The sequence below is a fragment of the Schistocerca gregaria genome, chromosome 8, assembly GCF_023897955.1.
Source record: "Schistocerca gregaria isolate iqSchGreg1 chromosome 8, iqSchGreg1.2, whole genome shotgun sequence".
NCBI classification, from domain to species: Eukaryota; Metazoa; Arthropoda; class Insecta; order Orthoptera; family Acrididae; genus Schistocerca; species Schistocerca gregaria.
This window is the reverse complement of record NC_064927.1, coordinates 194,510,259-194,530,918: the sequence shown is the minus strand read 5'-3', so window position 1 is coordinate 194,530,918 and position 20,660 is coordinate 194,510,259. Positions and strand designations below refer to the sequence as shown.

The 20,660-nt window shown below is 38.6% G+C and overlaps 1 protein-coding gene across 2 annotated transcripts in view; it reads left to right on the top strand.

The window, feature by feature from the left end:
* LOC126284528 (DNA-directed RNA polymerase III subunit RPC2) overlaps window positions 1-19,070 on the top strand; it is a 168,166-nt gene extending 149,096 nt beyond the window's left edge. For both annotated transcript variants that reach the window (XM_049983522.1, XM_049983523.1), the window contains 4 exons: window positions 1,890-2,020; window positions 12,386-12,549; window positions 17,214-17,303; window positions 18,890-19,070. In XM_049983522.1, coding sequence (XP_049839479.1) covers window positions 1,890-2,020; window positions 12,386-12,549; window positions 17,214-17,303; window positions 18,890-19,019 — 515 coding nt within the window. In that variant the 3' untranslated portion in view covers window positions 19,020-19,070. The remainder of the gene's footprint in view (window positions 1-1,889; window positions 2,021-12,385; window positions 12,550-17,213; window positions 17,304-18,889) is intronic.
* Window positions 19,071-20,660: the final 1,590 nt, after the last annotated feature.

The following is a 20,660-nucleotide window of genomic DNA, read 5'->3' as shown; positions in this document are numbered from 1 at the left end:
TTGTTCCTACATCCCAGTCAAACTCCTTTTTTTGAGATAAATGAAAACTAAACTACTACTACTACAAACATAAAAAGGGAAAAAAATTAACATGTATATGCTGAAAATTTTAAGTTCTTACATACTGAAATTGGTTCTCTTGTTCCTGTGATAACATGTATGGGTTTCATAATGCACAGTGTTATTTTCAGCTAGTGTAGTTGGGACTGACACGCCTGTCTTCAGAGGTCAGGGATGTTGCTCACCTTGTGTAATGTATGCCTCATTTTTTTTTATACATCATCATTAAAATAATGTGTTGTCATGGTGAAAGTGCTCAGCTTGGAATGCTCAGTAACTTTGAACAACATGCAAAAATTTCAAGACCCCCTTTCCAAAAAAAGTTCGATTATTCCAAGTTACATGTTGACCTGACTACCTGTTCACATTCCTCCTTATCTGTTGCTCACTGATACTGTCCACTGAAACCTCTTTTGACTACTGATACTGTGATGTAGTTCCTGTTTATTTCAAATAAACAATGCAAAATTGCCTTACACGGACTGTATTACACAGTTTGACATTTCTGATGTATTTGTCACAAATATTGAAAAATCTAGCACACTGGACTCACATTTGGATGGAGCTGGCTTCCTGTTATATGTGGTCATCCAAATGTAGGGTTCCTTAAATTGCTAAATCATATGTCAAGATGGATCCTTTCAAAAATACATAACTGCTTCCTTGTCCTTCCTTTCCCTTTTTTTGCCACAAAGTACTGTTCTTTGCTGTTACCATCACAGTGATACCTAATTTGCCTTACTTGCTGTGACCAGTGTGCACAATTTTTACCTTTCAAAATGTGCTGTCCGTTTAAAGTTTCATATCTCACCTGGCAGGAACCACTGACGCAACCGCATGGGATTAGCCGAGCGGTCTAAGGCGCTGCAGTCATGGACTGTGTGGCTGGTCCCGGCGGAGGTTCGAGTCCTCCCTTGGGCATGGGGGTGTGTGTTTGTCCTTAGGATAATTTAGGTTAAGTAGTGTGTAAGCTCAGGGACTGATGACTTTAGCAGTTAAGTCCCATAAGATTTCACACACATTTGAACTTTTCTGAACTACTGACGCAGTTCTCTTTAGGTATTCCCCCTTTTCTTCTTGTTCTCTGTCTCTGGTCTTCATATTCCAAGTGTACATAATATCCAAACTTGACTAAGAAGAGAAAGATACAGTAATTTTACACCTCAGTCTCTGTAATTTTATTTTGCTGTAGATCTTTCCAGTCCTCTCCATATATTCACAGTTTATTTGTTCACATCTAGCTATTGTCTTCTCTTCATTCAAATTTATTTTTGTGTGCTCCGTAACATGCAGTGGTGTGAAGTGTGTAGGAGAAAGTTGAAAAATAGGCAAAAGATAATCAGAATTTTAGCTGTAAGGACATATTGTGAACTTTGGATTGATAGTTGTTGGTAATCTGAGTTTGCATCGAGGTATTGCAAACAGTTTACCACAGTGTTTCAAAAGAATGTACATTCTGCTATACAGTGAAGGCTTCATTCTAGCAAAACACATGCACTTCAGCACAGGAAAACTATATTCTCAGTGCCTTACTGTTGAATACCACAGCAGTGTGTCATTCTATAACTTTATACATGTGTACAAGAAATTTAATCGCATTTTATTTTAAGCTTCACAATTATTGTGGCTATAGTTAAGCTGGAGGAAATGCTGACAAATGCTGCCTTTTCTGAACCATGCATTATGTGCCATTTTTATATGAATTTACAAGGTCCGAAATATCATTGTATATAGTTATTTGAGACTTACGGTGACACTGTAGTATGTTATTTTCAAACTAAGCAGCCAATCTTTGTCTAGACTATTGACCTTTTGTTTTCATTTTTCAGCATTTGGAGGTTCTAAAGTGTCAGATGTGTGCGAAGAACTCGCAAAATATGGTTTCAATTATCTTGGAAAAGACTTCTTCTATTCGGGTATTACTGGGGAACCTCTGCAAGCATACATATATTCTGGACCGGTAAGTGCACAGCTCATAATGTATGTAAAATAATTAATACTGATTATAAAATATTGAGAAACTACAGGGTGTCTCAAAAGTAATGATTAATTTTAATGGAACACACATGTAATGTAGAAAACACACCTCTAAACAATAAGGGCACATATACAGCATTAAAAACCATTCAGTTTCAACATGACTGTTATGCATCTGTACATGCAGAGACCAACTTTCTGCTGTAGCCAGGAACATGTTCTGCAGTTGATGGCCACGCCAGGTGGCCACATGGTTTGAGGTGCTGTGTCACGGATGACCTCAGCAGTTTGGTCCCTTAGGAATTCATATACATTTGAACATTTGTAGTTGATGGGGTGTGATGCGGTTAATTTACTCCACAAGCCAATCATACAGCTGACACAGGGTACTGATTTTAACCCTGTAGACAGTGGATTTGATATGACTCCACATATATGGTGAATCTCTACCAAACCACTGTTGGGGGAACATTGGGTTGAAGTACTCTCAAACAATGAGAGCAAAGTGGGGAGAAGTCCTGTCCTGCTTTTACACAACGGAATTCAGAATTCCATCAGATTCCAATTACATTTCCAGAAAAAGGTCAAACACATCAAGGTAATTTATACCTGTTATTGTTTGCTCTCCAGAGAAAAATGTCCATTTTGTCTTAGGTAATCCCCAGTCATACACTCAGTTCTGGGGTTTTCCCATTCTTACACTGCAGGATTGTCATCGTCCCATATCTGGCAGTTGTGATGATTGTGTGAAATGTAGATTCAGTTGAGAAGAGCAGAGTATCTAACACATTTTAATTTTCCACAGCCTCCAAAGGGCAGCACACATTTTCAGTTGGGCTACATAATCTTCCTTATGCATTACATAACAATAACAATTAAATGCAAACATAATACCTAGCAAGATACAACTCATATCAGGTAACTCATGTTGTGACCCAGAAAAGATACAAAACTTTCTACAGTGCATTTTTTTTTGCAGCTTTGTCATTCCTGAGCGTACTATACCTGTCACATTTTGCAGTTGGCTTTGACAATCATGTACATATATACTTCACAAGCCACATAGAGCATTGAAGGGGATACTTTTATCAATATTAGCTGCTCCATGTCCTTTTTCTATGTCAGTACATTTTTGTCATCCAAAGTTCCAGGTGTTACAGTTATCTCGGAAAGTCCTGGGTTGGCATGTTTTTTAGTGCATGCGTAACAGCAGTTTTTACATTGAAACTTCCTGGCAGATTAAAACTGTGTGCCGGACCGAGATTCGAACTCGGGAAGGTAAAGGTCTTGAGTTCGAGTCTTGGTCCGGCACATAGTTTTAATCTACCAGGAAGTATCATATCAGCACACATTCCGCTGCGGAGCGAAAATCTCATTCCAGTTTTTACATTGTCAGTGGTCTCAAAATCATGTCCATTCAAGGGTGCATTGATGTAGGGAAACAAGAAACAGTCTGTTGGAATAAAAACGGGGCTGTTGAGTGCCAGGCAGCATAGCCATATTGTGTTTGACCAAATAATCCATCACTACATGCTTCGCTTTTCGGGGTGTGGTGACTGCGATGTTTGTCACATGGAGTTTTGTCTCTCTGTCTCAGGGTCATATTAAAAAACTCAAGAGTCCTCTCCCTTTATAACATTGTCAGAAAAAATAGCATAATTTCTACCCAACTCCATAAGTTCTTTACAAACGAGCACTGGGTTGAACTTATGGACTTATGGACCAGTTTTAAGCACCCATTCTTCATCTTCAGTTGTTCAGTTTCAGTTATGTGCACAATGGTTTTGGGTATAATCAGAGTCTGGGCTACCAAAATAACACTCATTCTACAATCTGTGTTCAAAAGTTTGTGCATCTTTTGACATTGAAGAACATCCATAGCAAGTTCCATCGGCAGTATCACCTGGCCTTCCAAAAATGATTTGTGAAACCAAAATCCTGCCACTTTGACATTCATTCATTCTGAAATGTCTGCTTAATCATTAGAAATGTTGTGACCGTGGACTTTCCAAGTTGCACATAGAATTTGATTGAGTACTATTGTTCTTGGGAACTGGACCACCAATTAGAGACTCATTATGGAGACATCCTGACTCTCCAGGAGCTCAAGGGAAAATTGGGTTGGCCGTGTTGGGAAGCTAACTACCCCCACTGACTAGCCTGGGTAAGTAGACTGCACTCCCACCAATAGGATTGTCAAAATAAAATTGGTGACAGACCTTGTACTTCTGCTATGAAAAAGTTTGCTGCTACACATGGTGTGAAGTACTGTAGCACTGACTGGAGGGTCGTTAAAGGCTTTAACTGTGAGTGCAAACATTGACAATTAGTAAGAAGCCAAATGATGCCTGATGCCACCAACAAACTAATTACCATCTGTTCATAATATGCTCTAGACCAGTTCAGTAAAAGTCATCTAGCCAATGTTCCATTTTTTGCCATAGCGAGTACTATAGTGCATTTAAAATTAATTGCGATTTTTTATGTTTGGCTCAGCAGTGGGGGGGGGGGGGGGGGTCAGGGGGGTACGTTTGATGCTGTTGTCCAAGTAACACCAATGGCAAGCCTGCTTTCTTTCTCTCCCATGCTGCCAGTGGTGTCCCGCAATGCATGGATCTATGTTCATCGTCTCTTGTTAGAATGTGGTATTTTCTGGTGCTGAAGTGTTCTGTAGTGGTCAGGTGTCATGAAAAAGTATTTTTGTGTTGGCGTTGTGTTTATAACAACAGTGCAGCGTGTCAGAACACAAGATTCACAGTGAAAGAGGTCCTCCAAGATCATGTTTACCAGCTGCAAAGGTAATGCTCTGGCGCAAAGTATTTCTCCGAATTTGACAATAGTAATGGACAGTGCACATACCAGTCTGTTGTGATAGATGAATCTCCAACAGTGCAGTCTAGGAAAGCAGATATTTTATTGTGTGTAGAAAGAAATAAAGAAATGGCCCACTGGATAATGTTGAATCTGGCATGTATAATGCAGAGTTAATGGAACTTGCAGTGCCTTACAAGCCTAATACACCACATTACCAGGTCGCTGAACTGGCTAACGCTAAAAGGCATAGTTTAATCAGGCTTTCTTTGTATCATGCTCATTTAAAGAATATATGGTCCTAGATAAGAAGTAATGTGGCAAAAAGCAACAAGAAATTTATGGACAGTGAGGTTGAAATGCTGACGAAAGAAGCCATTGTAAATGTTACACCACAGGACTGGTCTTGAATTATCAGCCATATCAAGAAGGTAGTTGAGGAGACGTGGATTCATAAGGGACTGTGATGAGTTTGAATAATACATAACTCCTCTTGTGCCATGTTAAAATGTGCTTGTGCTTCTTTTACCTAAATACAGCAGAGTTTACAAATATTCATGTCCCTAACATTCTAATGCAGTTGAAATTATGACAGAATCCTAAAACAGTGTGTTATTAAACTGGCAACTGAGGACAAGTCAGGTTAATAGTTATGAGAAAGCCCATTCTCAGTATAAAAATAAACATTTAACTTCTTCACTTACACTGTTGCAAAACCTGCAGAAATTTCAGTTCACCTGGTATTTGTGGACCTTAAAAGTTACAATATTCTATCTAAAAAACTGTAGTTTCTTGACTATAGCAGTATATATGGAAGTTTCACGTATCACTCGTATAGTAAAATACTCTCCTCTTTGCATGCTAACATTTGCCAAAATCTTGTTTTGATATCTGAGATCGTTTGTGAAATACAAGGGATTTATGAATGTTTAATTCTGGTTTGTTTACTGGTGCATGCATTCTTGATGGAACCCTTTACATTGATTCCATTTTCTCGATGTTGGAGACAGATAGTGATATACTTTAAAGTTTAAAGAATAATTCAATATATTATCTAAATTTCATAAGCCACAGCATACGAACTAACATGCACCAAATGCGTATTCATAGTGAGCCATGTTTTTTACTGCAAGCTTTAAGAATTTTGTGCAGTAGTTATGACCATTAACGAAATGATAGGCAGTTCATCATGAATCTGATGAATGAAGCTGTAAGATGTACAAGAGTCAGTGTTTATTACAGAATAATTTCTTTAGAATGGTTTGAGAAAGATCGCTGATCGGTCGGCTTGTGCTGCTTGTGCAGTTCATGCAGTTAAGTGAGCTACTGCATTCAGCACATGCTGACAACTACACTACCGACCACATGCTCCATACTGAACTGTCAAAAGTCACAATTAATTTTAAACACATTATAACACCCAAGAAACCAACAGTGTGATTATTATTAATGGGATGGGCATATTATTGTTTTTAAATTGTAGTTTGCAGTGTATATAAAACTACCATCAAAATAGCCATAATTTGAGGATGGAATATAACAATATTATGAAAAGTAAAGTCGCCACTCACCATATAGTGGAGATGCTGAATTGCAGATAGGCACAACAGAAAGACTGTCACAAATAAGCTTTCGGCCTGCAAGGCCTCACTCATGGAAATGCAGTGAGTTTGTGTGTGTGTGTGTGTGTGTGTGTGTGTGTGTGTGTGTGTGTGTGTGTGTGTGTGTGTGCGTGTGCATTTGGGGGGGGGGGGGCAGTTGTCTATTTTTGACAAAGGCCTTGCTGTATTTGTGACAGTCTTTTGTTGTGACTATCTGCAACTCAGCATCTCCGCTATATAGTGAGTGGCAACTTTCCTCTTCATAATATTGTAGCCATAATTTGAAATGGACTATTCATGTGGGTTATAAAAATAGTCAAGATAACTTAATTATATTCATGCAGCTGACAAGCCTAATTCATTTATTTTTATTGACTGGAACTTGTCACATTGAAATGCATGTTTTATAATTAGGAAATGTAATTAATGGAAGTCCCCAAACTCTGAAAAAGTGAAATAATAAACTGGTAGCCAAGATTGCTGGAATTCTTGTTTATTCCATGATTACCGGTTTCGGTGAAACTAAAGCAGGGGGGGGGGAGGAGGGGGGGGGGGGGGGGAAGGATTGCTACAAACATCAGTAGGACAAAATATCTTCATTGAGAATCACTGAAGAGATTAAATAAATTGTGGAAAAAGGAAATGTGTGTATTTTTGATACCTACCTTTAGCCCTGTAGTTGCTCCTTGCCTCCATTTCTTGTGAGTAATATGGCCATGGATACCACCAGGGCTGATATTGTGACTTTACAGGGATCTTTCTGTTGCTTAGGATTATCTCCCACATCGATGGGCTGAATATCATTCTGTAGTGAACTTCTAAAACATAACTTGGAAGAAAACACTTTAGCAAAAAGCACTGAATTGTGCTGTCAGCAGTGTTATCAGTGTGCTCATAGTATACCCTATGGCTAAGTGTTGTATCATATATCTGTTCCAGATATTAGTAATGGACTCTCAGTTGTTTCTCCCATACAGTAGGCTCAGAAAGCAGCAGCATGAACACCAAATCCTGTAAAGGGTCCCTAACCTTCTTAAAAATTGCTGGTGTTTCTAATGGACTGCAGCGGTGGATGGCACATAAATGTCACCATTACAAATATCTCAATGGTCCAGGCATACTCTGATACATACAAAAATCAACCCTAATACCTCGTGGTTGTTGCCATCTCCCTCAACGTGGACATACAAAAAAATATTCCTTGTACATGGTCAAATTATGAGCTGCTTCCTATACTAAACGCTCCAGTTCACTTTCTTCACTCCTGCTAATCGAGCTTGACAGAGCTATGTTCTATTTTCTTTCTATTACACCGTATTGAGCTGAGTGAAACTTCTGCCGTGCTGCAATATTTGTAGTGTGGGTGTATGTCATGCCCGTACGAATCCCAACTCATTCTTCAACATAGGAAAAATGTGTACACTTGTGCACCAGTGCACCATCTCAATTGCCTGCTACCTCTTTATTTAAAAATTTCACTGTATTCATTCATTAGACAGCTTAGCATGCAGGTCATATCAAAAACATCAATTTATTCCCCCAGCACTTACCTTTATCAAAATTGTTAAACAGACTGCAAGACCACAATGAAAAGAAAAACACAAATTATTACTCGGTTTGATGCACAAAATACAAATTGGAAAAAAATCCCACATGTCATAAAACAAATTATGCACAAATTCCCCAAAACATATCCCTACAAACAGTAACTTCTTAGGTAGACACAGTGTACCAGTGTACTGTACACTAAAATCACAAGCTATATACTGTAGACTAACTCCCTCACTTCTTCGCGGTCATCTCTGCTATTTTTCTAATGCAGGTTTGTTTATTGGATCTGTACCCTTCATTATTCCAATCATTGTTGGTTTGTACCATTATGCAACTGATTCTGCTGCAGGTCAGGTGCTCCCACTCCCACAATCTGGGCACCTTGCCCCTTGTCTTCTTTCATTCCCTCAATTATAATCATTATTGTTGCCAGGATTGTTCTGCCAATTTGCCATTTCATGGTGATTACTGTGGTACGGCTGGCTCACCCATGAGCTGAACCTGTCATCCTTACATTCATTGTAGAAACGGTGTGATCTTGCAACTGTTTCTGCGAGTTGATTCATTATTCCCATACTCACCATTAATGTGTTGAAACCCTTGTAATAGGGTCTTGAATATTTGCTTGCTGTCTTTGCAACATTCTACAAGTGTCCACTGATAAGAGTGTGGCAGTTTGGTGTAGCAGAATAGTATTAAATCAGTTGGCCCAAAGGGGCACCAAGAAACTGGTTCTTTTAACACTTTTTGTTGAGAAAGTTGACAGGGTTTCATATACCCAAAATTCGTAAAATTTTTATCCAACGTGGTGCCATCTTTAGCACACGCTTGAGCCTCCTGTGACCCATATGCCATGACTTCTCCTGAAACTATCAGTAAGAATGATGACTTGTGCTACTGTTTGCACCTTTGTTTCATCTTCGCCTTCGAGAAAACTGCAAACAAATTCAAGTTGAAAGTGAACAGGACACAGTGGTGGGACTGAATAAGCAAACTGTCTTGCCCAATCTCTGGGAGGGAAGTGTTAATTATTTTCCCTAATCGTTCAATTTCCCCTCAGTTGACCTCATGGCTTCGTTGAATGCTGGACACAACTCTTAGCTTGGAGCACTTAGTGTCTGGAGTGGCATGCTCATGTTACCTGTGAGTGATTGATTTGATCACTACCTATAGTAGTGTCCAATACAATAGGCATGCTGCGCTCAGTTGTTCTGACATTGCTGCGCTCAGTTGTTCTGACACCACTCACCACACCTAACGTTTGTGACACTTTTATTCAGATTCCTCAGTCATTATTTCTTGCTGCTGCTTGAATACCTTGTTGATGTTTTCCTGTACTTCATTATACAACAATTCTTGCATGTCTGCCATCGTGGAGATCAGTATAGAGGACATCCTGTCAACTCTTATCACTATGTCTTCTTGATTGCAGTTTCTATTTCAAGTGGAATGAACTGTATTGCCCTTCCACTCCTCCAATTCTCTGTACTGCATCTCCTGTTCTGGCTTCTCCCTGATGCTGCTCTATCTCAGAAACTGCCTGTTATTAACTGTTGGACTTCCACTATCTGTTTGACACTTTTGTAATTGTTTGTTCATGGCTCTCTAATGCATCTGAGACTTCTTTATTAATTTCCATCTGTTTTTGCTGGAAAACCTCATTGGGTTTTTTGATGCTCCTCAAAGTTTTTGACTGAGCAAGGTGGTGGAGTGGTTATCACACTAGATTTGCATTCCGAAGGTTGATAGTTCAAACCTGCATCCACTCCTTCAGATTTAGGTTTTGCGTGATTTCCCTAAATTGTTTCAGGCAAATGCCGGAATGGTTCTTTGAAAGGGCATGGCCTTCTTCCTTCCCCATCCTTGACACAGTCTGAGCTTGTGCTCTGTCTCTAATGATCTCAATGTCGATGGGACATTAAACTCAAACTTCCTTTCTTCCTTTTTTGTTTTTGGTATTGATCCAGTTGCATTTCCATTTACTGATTCGATTGCATTTCCACTGACTGATTCGATTGCTCGGAACAAGCATTATGGTGAACAACTATGATTCAGATGGTGCCCAGACTCATAAAGGACACAAATTTTCAAACCTATAAAATTCCATAATTAAAAAAAGGTTATAAATTCCAACAGAGCACACAACAGATTAAAGAATAAAGGAAAATCCAGAAAGAATTATCACCAGGTTGGCGAGCTCCAGTGAATGTAACTTGATAACAAAACAAAAACGTGTGATTATGAGAAAGATCCCCTTTGAAGCAAGAATTAGATTGCAGAAGAATATGCATACTAGTGCATGAGATGTGTAGATCATGTTGTGACAACCATAAATAGAAACTGGAAATAGACTTCTCTCCTCTAATAATATCATGATTTCCGAATTTGGGAGTGCACATTACAAATTCAGTCTTACCGTGAATGCTGTTAAGGTTGCTACAGACGAGTAGCAGTGCTGAACTGCAGCTGCTGGTAACTGTTGTTAGGGTGAGGCTATATGATGTGATTGCAAATCTTGTCATGCTTCTGATCAGTATCGCAGATATGAATAAGTCCCAAAGTGAAATCTCAAACTCTTGGCAGGAGATGGGGGCAGGGGGGGGGGGGGCAGAGGAGGAGGAGGAGGAGGAGGAGGAGCTAAGTATTACTTCAAGTAGAATCACCTAGTAGAAGATCAAATCAGAAATCCTCTCTTGATGTTTGATAGCCTTTCTTCACATCTTGAAAAGGCACATGGCATACTTTCTCCCAACCAATCCCAGAAAGGCCATAAGTGCTCTCCAATCGGGTATTTGGAAGTCAGTTCACTAGTTCTCACGATGAAGTTAAAGATGTATCTGCCCATGAGATACGTATACATGGAATGGGAGATGAGTGTCACCCTGTTCCAATGTCCAGACTCGTTTATGGAAGATTCTGAAACTTTTGTTGGGCTTTGCGCAATGTCCCCATGGGAAGCGCAAAGTTAGGAAATTGTGCAAACGTGCAAATGGCTACATATTTTGCATGCAAAAATGTGTCTGGAGACCACACACAGCAAGATTATGGCAAATGGACAACTAAGGACTCCATCCCAAGTTTACTAACAAGCAGAGTTCTCATCTCTTCCACTGGTGGTGTCTTGTTCTGCTGTGGAGGACATCAAGACTTCAGTTCCACTGCTCCTTGTCTTTGGAGGCTGAGGCAGGTGGATAATTCCTGAAAGACTTACCCAAATGTCAGTGTGGTCTGCTAGCATGGGACCTGCCTTCTGAGTGACTGACAATTTTTCCAGAATGGGTGAAAGTTCCTTCTGTTTTCACCCCACTGAAAAGGGATCCCCTAGTCAAGATGCATTTAATGAAAGAACTACCACAAGAATGAAATGTAGATGTGGGTAACCAATGTTGCCAAAAGATACCTCTAACCACTCATGTAATCAGCGCACAATGGGTGAAATGTTGACAATTCAAAACTGAATTGGAAAGTAAATGAAGCAAGAGAGTCTCATATGCAAGTTCAGTATGTGAATAGGATAAAATGTGAGGGGAAAGGCTCACCCTATGTCACAATTTGGTAGCTCTGAGGGTGGCAGCAATTTGAAACAGAGAAAAGTCAGTACAAAGTGTTCTGTGTAGTGCCCATTCTAACAATCAGTACTTGGGAGGGTGGCTTCCAACTTATTGTGATCATACTTAAGGTAGTCTGTTTGGAACTCATAATGTACTAAGTTATGTAAGTAACCCATTCATTCATAAGATCGACAAATGTGTATACTAAAGTGTTGCCCCACACAGTCAGTATTGGGTCTGGAGCAAAATAGTTAAACAACTACTGCTTTACATACTTACTAGCCTGTCATATCAAATATTATGATGATCTGTGAGTCTCTGAAGGTATCGTACTCGTCTACTTTTGTTGTCTCTCATCATACTGTCCAATACAGCACTGAAGCATTGTACAGCAGAGAGAGAGGAGGTCTGTCAAATACACTGCATGATTATCCAAGCAGATAGTCTGACACAGTAAAGTTGTGAAATAATTCTAAGGGACACATGGGGCACCTGAACCTCTGGCAGTGTGTGAAACACATTCTGCAGGAGCAGCACTCATGTTCTGTCTCAGTGGATGGGCTACATACTAATTATCTTTAACGGTTCTCCATCTTCCACGACTTCCATAATGTGGGCATGATTGTGTGTACACATGCAGTTACGAACATGCACTTCACAAAGTGGTTATTTATAAATTATGAATGAGCATAGAATTCATTATTTGTATATAGTACCTGTCTTGTCATGCCACAGTGAACTTCCTTATCAACATTTAACATGTTCCTTGACATCATTGATATTTGTGTTCCTAAGGAACTAAGTCACTTATCAACAAACCCTTGTCATTTGCAGGTTTATTACCAAAAGCTCAAACACATGGTGCAGGACAAAATGCATGCTCGGTCACGTGGTCCAAGAGCAGTTTTGACTAGGCAGCCTACAGAAGGCCGAAGCAGAGAAGGTGGTCTTCGCCTGGGGGAGATGGAACGTGATTGTCTCATTGGTTATGGTGCAAGGTATGTATTATGAGGAAGTCCATGAAATATTTCAGGGGGAAGTTTGTAAATTTAAAAGTGAGGAGGTATAAAATAACATTTAGGTTGCAAACTGACCTATATGGAAAGGAAGTGGAATTGGTCATGTTTATTTAATTATATTTTAAGTAATATCAACAGAAATATCATTTGTCTCATTGTAATGTCAAACACTGCAACAGTTTCGTTATAAACTGAAAGCACCTAGCTTGTATTCTGGATTAATTATTTAGTCTGTTCAGTCAAAGAATGCTAGGTTATGGAATGATGTTGATGTCCTAATAGATAAATTATATGAATATAATTTTAAAGGGTGAGCTTTGTAAACAGAAAGAAAGAAAGAAAGAAAGAAGGAAGGAAGGAAGGAATGAAGTTGAAATGCAGGTGAAGTAAAAAGAACTGAAACATGGACTGTCGGTATTGTTGCAATGTAAGCTCTAATGCTTTATGAACCACTGATTAGTTACCTCTGGTGGCCTTGGAGACAATGTTTAAATTTTTTCTTGCTCTTGCAGCCAGTGCTGTTGCGATATTTGGAAAAAGTAAAATTAGTGACATCATCAAAGCTGGAGTTCTTGTTCAAGATGGGAGGAAAAATTGTCTTTGACTACATTAAAATAACTAAAGTGTGTCCAAAATAAAACTGACACCAAAAGTTTTCATGAGTCTGATTTTCATAGCTACACTGCATCATGATTTTGTCTGGATTTTCTGCAGAAAACATTACACATGTGAAAGACAGTCTGCAGAAGAGACTGACAAAGTAGCAATGAAGTGTAGCTGTGCAAATGCACAAAATCTGGAAAATGCTGCAGAAACAGAGTTTGTTGCACTCTTGAGTCACAAAAGAACACGACTTACTGACAGACAAAAGTTAGTAGAAATTTATGTTTGTATAAAGAGATAGAAGAGCGAGACATATAACTACTTCCTCTGTCATAGCTTAGTGAAGAATCTTGCCGATAATATGAGAAGATTCTGGTCCTACGTAAAATCACTAAGAAGGTGGAAGACTTCTATCCAGTCACTAATTGACCAGCTTGGTACGTCAATAGAAGCCAACAAAAAGAAAATTGAATTTTAAAATTGTACACTTAAAAAATCATTTGCACTTGAGAATTGTACAAACATGCCAAGGCACTGTGTCCCGTGTGGAAAATGTAGAAATAAATATCCCTGGCGTTTTTAAGCACCTGAAAGAGTCTAACACAAATAAACTGCCAGGATTCCCAGTTCATTTTTACAGACAGTACTGTATAGCAATGCCCCCTTACTTAGCTTCCATTTATCGCTAATCTTTCACCCAGTACAAAATCCCAAGTGACTGAAAAAAAGTGCATGTGACTCTTGTATATAACAAGGGTCAAACAATTACAGACTCATATCCTTAACATAGGTATACTGCAGAATTCTTCAACATATTCTCAGTTCGAATACAATACATTTACTAGAGACAGAAAAGAAAGCATTTTATGTGCGAAACTCAGCCTGCCCTTTCCTCATATGATGATCTGCGAATTAGGACAAAAGACAACATATAGATTCTATATTCCTAGATTTCTGGAAAGCTTTTGACAGTATCAAACTCCAGACTGTTAATGAAGGTCTGAGTGTGTGGAATGGGTTTGTAAATATGTGACTGTCTCAAAGACTTCTTGAATAATAAAACACAATGCATTGCCCTCAGTGATCAGTCTTCACTGGAAGAGTTTTGTGAGGAGTGCAGCCAGGTAAGTGTGATAGGACTACTCTTGTTCTCTATATACATAAATGATCTGATGGATTGGGTGAGCATCAGTCTGTGATTGTCTGCTGCTGATGCTGTAGTACTTTGGAAAACATAGTTATTGACTGACTTAGGATACAGGATGAATTAGACAGAATTTGTAGTTGCTGCGATGGATGACAGCTTGCTCCGAATGTAGAAAAATGTAAGTTAATGCAAATAATAAGAAAAAACAATCCTGTAATTTTTGAATACAGTACTTGATACAGTCATATAGATTAAATATCTAGGCATAATGTTACAGAGTGAAATGAAATTAAGCAAGTGTGCAAAGACAGTAGTGAGGAAGGTGAATGGTCGACTTCAGTTTATTGGGAGGGCTTCAGGAAGTGTAGCTCATCTGCAAAGGAGACTGTGTATAGAAGACTTGTTTTTTTGGTCATCAGTCTACTGACTGGTTTGATGCGGCCCACCACGAATTCCTTTCCTTAGCTAACCTCTTCATCTCAGAGTAGCACTTGCAACCTACGTCCTCAATTATTGCTTGACGTATTCCAATCTCTGTCTTCCTCTACAGTTTTTGCCCTCTACAGCTCTCTCTAGTACCATGGAAGTCATTCCCTCATGTCTTAGCAGATGTCCTATCATCCTGTCCCTTCTCCTTATCAGTGTTTTCCATATATTCCTTTCCTCTCCGATTCTGCGTAGAACCTCCTCCTCATTCCTTACCTTATCAGTCCACCTAATTTTCAACAACCCATTTTTGAATACTGCCAATGTGTTTGGGGTGCCCATCAGGTGGGTTTAAAGAAGATATCAAAGCAGCACAGAGGTGTGGTGATATGTTTGTTACGGGTAGGTTTGCTCAACATGTTACAAAGGCACTTTGTGATCTTAGAAAATGCAATTGAGAGAAATCTAGAGAACAGGCATTTGCAGCTGATTGCAGGACAATTCTAATGCCGCCAATGTATATTTCACATAAGGGCTGCAGAGACAAAGTAAGAGAGATTAGTGGTCATACAGAGGCAGACTTGTAAACATTTTTGAGGGCAGTTTGTTCTGCATTCCCTGTATGTGGTATTAGCCAAAATAGCTGATCAGAACTGAATATTTACATTTTTTTAAGGCAGAAAAGGAGTGTCCACTTGCTGGTTGGTAAAACCAGAACAAATGGAAAAGAGTCTATTGAAACAACATTTTGATTCTCATTACAAATAAAATGTTTATCGGTATTTGAGCAGTTTGTACTTCCATCAGATTGTGCTTGTATGATCTTTTGTTGTGTAATTGTCTTTCAGCAACAACGTGAATGGCAAAAACCAGAATTTCAAACAAGAATTCTTATTACTGACTGATTACCTAAGTCAGTACTAGAAGCAGCTATTCTTTGAATTTGCATAAAGGGGTAGTGGAATACTGTCTCCTCAGGCTTCGTTTACACCTGTGCGCTGTGGCTGTGCTTGCTCCACATGCAAGGAGAGACACATATCTTTCCGTCTGGTATGGAGACACTCCTTTGTCGCTGTGTGCACAATTCAGAGACATATACGGCTTTGCACCAGTTCATGCACCTCTTTACCTCCTCGTGCAGTGGCTGCATGTGCCTAGTGTGCACAGAAAGTCGCACAGGTGTAAATGCACCTTTATTGTGCTAACTAGTTACAATATCGTAAGGAAAGGTATTGCAGGTAATGTGTTTAGTGTGTTGACCAATAGCAACTCCCTTCCATTTCAATAAACACTGTAGTTTTCTGGTCTGGCTCTGTAGCTGAGTGTTCTGCATGGCTGACTGCCATGCAGAGGATCTGCCTTCGATTCCCGGTACTGACAGGGATTTCTTTCCTTGGTGTGAGGACAGGAACAGGGTGTGCTCAGCCTCGTGATGCCAGTTGAGGAGCTATTTGACCAAGCAGTAGTGGCTCCAGATAATGAAAACTGGCAATGACCAGGAGAACAGTGTGGTGACACCACACCTCTCCATACCGCATCCATTGACACAACTGGCAGAGACTGACATGGCGGTCGATTGGTACCGATGGGTCTGCCAGACCCTGTAGATGAAATTTACATTTTTCTTTTGTTTTCTGTTAAAGTAGTTCTGAGGAGACTTATTGGCATGTATACTAATTTTCTTTCTCTGTCTTTGGTTTTGTTGCAGTTATGTGCAGTTTTGTACGAAAATGTATGGTTACTGTACATACTTACCAACTACTGCTCTCTTTCCAAAAGTGTGCCTGCAAACTAATCGTTGAATTTCCATTCTGTAGTACATATTATCCTGTGCAAAAAACGTTTGTAATTGTTTAAGTAGTTACTTAAATTCTTTAAACTGCCCCTTGATAATTGAGTCCAGTCAGTAATCTTCCATGTAAGGCTGTTACTGTTAAGCCTTTAGAATGACCTATGGAATAATATAACTTTTTTTAGTGTTTGTGAATCTTTTCCAAGTTGTTTAACTGTTTGATACACAAACAGTGGAAAGGGTTGCATTTTTTTCCATTTTTCTCATCAATCTAAAAAAGTTAGGAAATTTTTGTGCAGCCAAGTTCAATAAGAATGTGATTGCTTGCTTAATGCAGTTGTGATTTTTGATTTATTGACTACTATAGTGGATAGTGTATGCCTTCCTTTATGATAATTTTTAAATTTATTGATGATCAATATTTATCAAAGATTAGGCTCCATTTATAATTAAGTTTCCATTGGCCATTCGAACGCATTTCAACTAGTACTTAAGAGTTTTCATTTTGAAGTGAATTAAATACATTGTCATGGATAAACATATAATTCATTTTTGTATTTACATTACAAAATCTAACATCTTGTGTGCAATTTGCAGTGCTGAAAAATTGTTGTAATTTTGTATTGCTTCTAAATATTTACAAGAAAATTTGCTTACGAAGTGGATGTATTTCAGTATGATGCTTGTTGAAAGACTCATGATTTCAAGTGATGCTTTTGATGTGGATGTCTGCAACCAGTGTGGACTCCTAGCTTACTCTGGATGGTAAGTTGATGAAAATAGCTCTACTCTTATGTTGGTGGAAAAAATAACTGTGAAATATTCTACCTTAGCTGGTAGCCATCCTTTTACAATAAAAGTTGAATTAGTGCTACTCCGATGAGTTATTTGATTCCCATCAGAAGTAGTTCTGCATGAAAACCTGATAAAGTTTAGAGGTACTATAGCTTTAATAACAAAAGCTCTTCAAGAGAACCATTCTAAAGTGTGTAGTTTTTGTGTGTTGCTTCTGACTGAACAGTCAAGTCTTACTAACTTGTTGAGGTAGAAATCTGCATTCTTCCCTAAAAATCCAACATTTATTGAAAAATTTATGTGTTTGAGTTGAGCAAGTAGGCAACAATTATATTTTATGCCTAAATTTCATTTGAGATGTGCACTCTCCCTATGATGATCTTTCATGGAATTTTTGTCTTGTAAACAGAACAAGGTAACACTATATAGGGTGTTACAAAAAGGTACGGCCAAACTTTCAGGAAACATTCCTCACACACAAATAAAGAAAAGTGCTTATCTGAACATGTGTCCGGAAACACTTAATTTCCATGTTAGAGCTCATTTTAGTTTCTTGCACCTACTCTCAATGGAGCACGTTATCATGATTTCATAAGGGATACTCTACCTGTGCTGCTAGAACATGTGCCTCTACAAGTACGACACAACATGTGGTTCATGAACGATGGAGCTCCTGCACATTTCAGTCGAAGGGTTCGTACACTTCTCAACAACAGATTCGGTGACCGTTGGCTTGGTAGAGGCAGACCAATTCCATGGCCTTTCTCCTGACCTCAACCGTCTTGACTTTCATTTATGGGGGCATTTGAACGTTCTTGTCTACATAACCCCGGTACAAAATGTAGAGACTCTTCATGCTCGTATTGTGGACGGCTGTGATACAATATGCCATTCTCCAGGGCTGCATCAGCGCATCAGGGATTCCATGCGACGGAGGGTGGATGCATGTATCCTCGCTAACGGAGGACATTTTGGACATTTCCTGTAACAAAGTGTTTGAAGTCACGCTGGTACGTTCTGTTGCTGTGTGTTTCCATTCCATGATTAATGTGATTTGAAGAGAAGTAATAAAATGAGCTCTAACATGGAAAGTAAGCGTTTTTGGACACATGTCCACATAACATATTTTCTTTCTTTGTGTGTGAGGAATGTTTCCTCTACAAGTTATTTTGGAAGTATATTTGCTGTAAATGGGTTAACCTCTTCAAAACACTGTATAACAGTATGCAATTAGATATAAAGAAAAAGCTACATAATAAGTAGCTGGGTGTATGCAGTTCCTTATCAGAGAAATCACTTTGCTGTTCCCTTTCATGTATTATAAAGTAGCTGACAGAAAAAAGTTTAACAGTATGTCTCAAGCTGTAAATTATGACAAACATAAATACAGTTAAGAGCACCAAGCCAAGACACCAGCACCTTGCATGATCATTCAACATTTTTTCATTTGTAATTTAGGCACAAAAACAATGCTATGTAATACATTTTAGCTACAGTAAAAACTATTTTAATGTATATCCACTCTATTGTTTAATAATTTTTTTTTAAATCCATAGGTGTCACAGCTGCCACTCCAGCAAGTCTGTCTCTACAATCAGAATTCCATATGCATGTAAGCTATTGTTTCAAGAGCTTCGATCCATGAATATTGTGCCACGACTGACTCTCAAAAACTACTGTGACTGATGTATTTGTATATATTTTGTATATTTGAGGAAATAAATTATTGTTTTTTTTTTAATAACTTGCACCTTTTTTACTTTGTGCAAATTTCTTTCCTTTATATTTTTCCTAGGTTTGTCTGTCTAGAAGTTCTTGGGTTAAATGAATTCAACTGTTACTTTTCATACTCACAAGCAAACACACCTCGTGCACACATGACTGCCACCTCCAGCATATCGGGCTGGAATGCAACAATCACTGTCTACAGATTGCTGCTTGCATCCCACATGATGGCTGCATTCCAGCCCGAGATGCTGGAGGTGGCAGTTATGTGTGCATGACGTGAGCATTTCTCTTTTGCTGATGAAGGCTGTGGCTGAAAGCTCCAGTTAAGTGTTTGACAAACTGTAACCATCTGCAGCTTAATGTGTCTTCTTTACGATAAGTAGCAATCTCTTTTCCTGTATCGTTCATATTCCTACCTGGAGTTTCCATTGATTCGACAGTTATTTTTACTAACTAAAAGTAAAACAAACTGTTTACAGATGTGTAACATTCTCAGCTTACATGGAGGAATGTAACTTAATGCAGTGCTTAGCTGTCATAATTAATATTCTGAGTGTATATATCAATTGCTTCACTTAAATAATGGAGCTGCTGCTACTTACGTAAGACAATAGCTGACTACTTCCACTGTGTGAATTCTTGTTCCTCACCAAATGACCTGATGACTGACACTGTGTCCTGTACTTCTAATATGATCCAGTGATGTGGAAACAGGTAGTGAAGTCCAGAATGAGAAACTGGTTTCACAGATTGGAAGATTCATACTGTACATGTAGCTGTTTTTCTTTTAGTCCCATTTAATGTATACTTTGACTCATTACACATCCCTAAAGTGTCTCTCCACACATAGATGTTCATAACAGGATAAATGGAAGGATAAATTAATTATGTTTATTCTTCAGTGTCTCTACAAATGTGAGTCTTCTTCTCTAATAAAAGAATCATGTGTTTCCAAAGACTGATTTATAATTGTGAAATAAAGTGAAGACTTTCCTGTACAGTGGCTTTTGGGTGCTGTTTTTATAAATACCTGTTAGTTCTTGATGTGAAATGTGTATCCTTAACTTTTATTTTTGCTATTATTGCTTGTGAAAGGAAACAAACTGTGTAGAAAGTTCGTGTAATGCAGTTGTATTACTGTTTGAAAATTACTGTACCCATTTCTCTTTGTTATAAAATATTTCTACACCCTGAAAAATGACTGACTGTATTTAACATTGGTTGTTCATGAAATGCAATGTTTGTCGCAAGCTTAGGAAAGGGACTGGAGAAGCAAATTCCGATGAGAAGCGATTTCTGACTTAAGAACTGCAGTCATGCAGAATTCCCTTTATATTTTTTGATAAGAGAAGTATAACGAAAATTTAAAAATGATATGTGTGAATTAACTCATTTACAACATTTTTTAAATTTCAATCAGTTATACTTACCGAATTAGAATATCTGAGGACTGAGGGTAGCTTAACGGGTTGCTTATTTGTGTTGAAGAATTACAGTTGATCAAACCAGATGATATAATCTTCCTATCTGAACATCAAGATGGTACAGATATGTTAAATGTAAAGGATTCAACTTAGCCTCTTACTTGTGTAGGGAAAA